We start from the raw sequence: 1,559 nt of genomic DNA on the forward strand, positions 1-1,559 counted from the left end.
GACACTCGCGCGATCAAGAAATGGAAAAGATAGAGGTGAGAGTCAAGTGGAAGCCGGTATACACGAATTTCCCGTCCCATCGCGCTGTTAACGCAGTGCCGCAAATAAATTTCGCGCTTAAAGTTCTCTTCTGCTTCTCTCTCGTCTTTTATTTTTTTCTTTTTTCCTCTCCCTGCTTCCCTTTATAATCACCGCGCTCTTACTTCCCTCCCCTCCCCTCCCCTTCCCTCCTCTCTCCGCCCCTCCCCTCCCCCGCGCTCCCCCATTTCCCCTCCCACATAACCATCAGATTTACCTCGGCAAATACTCGCTCGACCGTAATGCAGAAGTGACAGCGTGGTGACGAGTGGTGGGGAAGGGATAGCTGATAGTGGGGATGATCGTGTAGTTAGACATCTGGCAACGAATACTATTGTATGTATCTTCGATGTGTACTATACTATTAGATAGACTGGTTACACACAACTTCTTGTGTTCCCTCCCCTCTCTTCTTTAAGCCATCATCGTCTATCCGTTCATCTCCGTTTTATTTTCGATCCTCTCTGTCAAGTTTATGATTCCGTCCTTATCTCGCGCGTCTTCCCCCCTACCGACTCTGCCTTTTATTTCCTCTCTCTGTTGCTCTCTCAGTACTCCCTCCCCCCCTCCCTCTTTCTCTCTCACTTCGTCTTCCTCCCTTTGTATCTTTCTCCGTTTGTCTCGCGATCTTCCTCTATCTAGGTACTTCGTACCTCTCTTTGTCTCTCTCACACACTTCATGCCGTTCTCCCTCTCATTCCCTCTCGTTCTCAGTTAGCGAGGTATTTATAGATGTGCCTTAACCCGATTTAACGCAGCCACCTCAACTCGCATTGTCCTAACGACTATTTAATGAGAAATTGCATTGTTCTTTTTCGACTCCCTATTTCCTTTACCACGAAATCAGTATTTACCGAATAGTAATGTCACATCGTGTCGTAATAAATTTCTGCGCGATATAAAAAAAGTAAAAAAAAAATAAGAGAAACGGAAAATAATAGAGAGGCAGCAGAAGCATTATTATCTGTCATATGTCGAAGAAGCGAATCGATAAACGGTTACATTGTTATTGCGGTCGGAATAATATAGTTGCATTTCGCATATCGTGTCGAATTGGGCACGCGCGCGTACAAATCCAATTCCGATATATGCTTTTAAGATCATCTCGCGAAATAAAATCACAACTACGACGACGACGACGACGACGATGGCGGCGACGGTGGTGGTGGCGGCGACAACGACGGTGACGGCGAGCGCGGGAGGGCAAGGGGTGAAAAAAAAAGAAATGTTTTCATAGTGCTTTGTCGAAAAAGGCATGTACAGTCCGTGGAGAAAATTGATCACAAGGAAAGTATTATTTTCATTTGTCTCTCCGTGCTGGAGAGCGCACAGCTTGTTTATTTATTTTACGAGGAATATCATTGGTCCAGCGCTATTTGCTTGCAATTCTTGAGCAGGTCATTGGATAATATACATATGTTATACAGATAAATACATGTTGTATGCCTTTACGCGCGCGCGTGACAAGATTTTCTGGCGGG

The 1,559-nt window shown here is 45.3% G+C and overlaps 1 protein-coding gene across 2 annotated transcripts in view; it reads left to right on the plus strand.

Moving 5' to 3' along the window:
- The first annotated feature begins 6 nt into the window (after window positions 1–6).
- Window positions 7–1,559, plus strand: part of LOC108766192 (AT-rich interactive domain-containing protein 5B) — a 213,576-nt gene continuing 212,023 nt past the window's right edge. For both annotated transcript variants that reach the window (XM_018515347.1, XM_018515348.1), the window contains exon 1: window positions 7–35. In XM_018515347.1, the coding sequence (XP_018370849.1) occupies window positions 21–35 (15 nt within the window). In that variant the 5' untranslated portion in view covers window positions 7–20. The remainder of the gene's footprint in view (window positions 36–1,559) is intronic.

The sequence above is a fragment of the Trachymyrmex cornetzi genome, unplaced genomic scaffold, assembly GCF_001594075.2.
Source record: "Trachymyrmex cornetzi isolate Tcor2-1 unplaced genomic scaffold, Tcor1.1 scaffold570, whole genome shotgun sequence".
Lineage (NCBI taxonomy): Eukaryota > Metazoa > Arthropoda > Insecta > Hymenoptera > Formicidae > Trachymyrmex > Trachymyrmex cornetzi.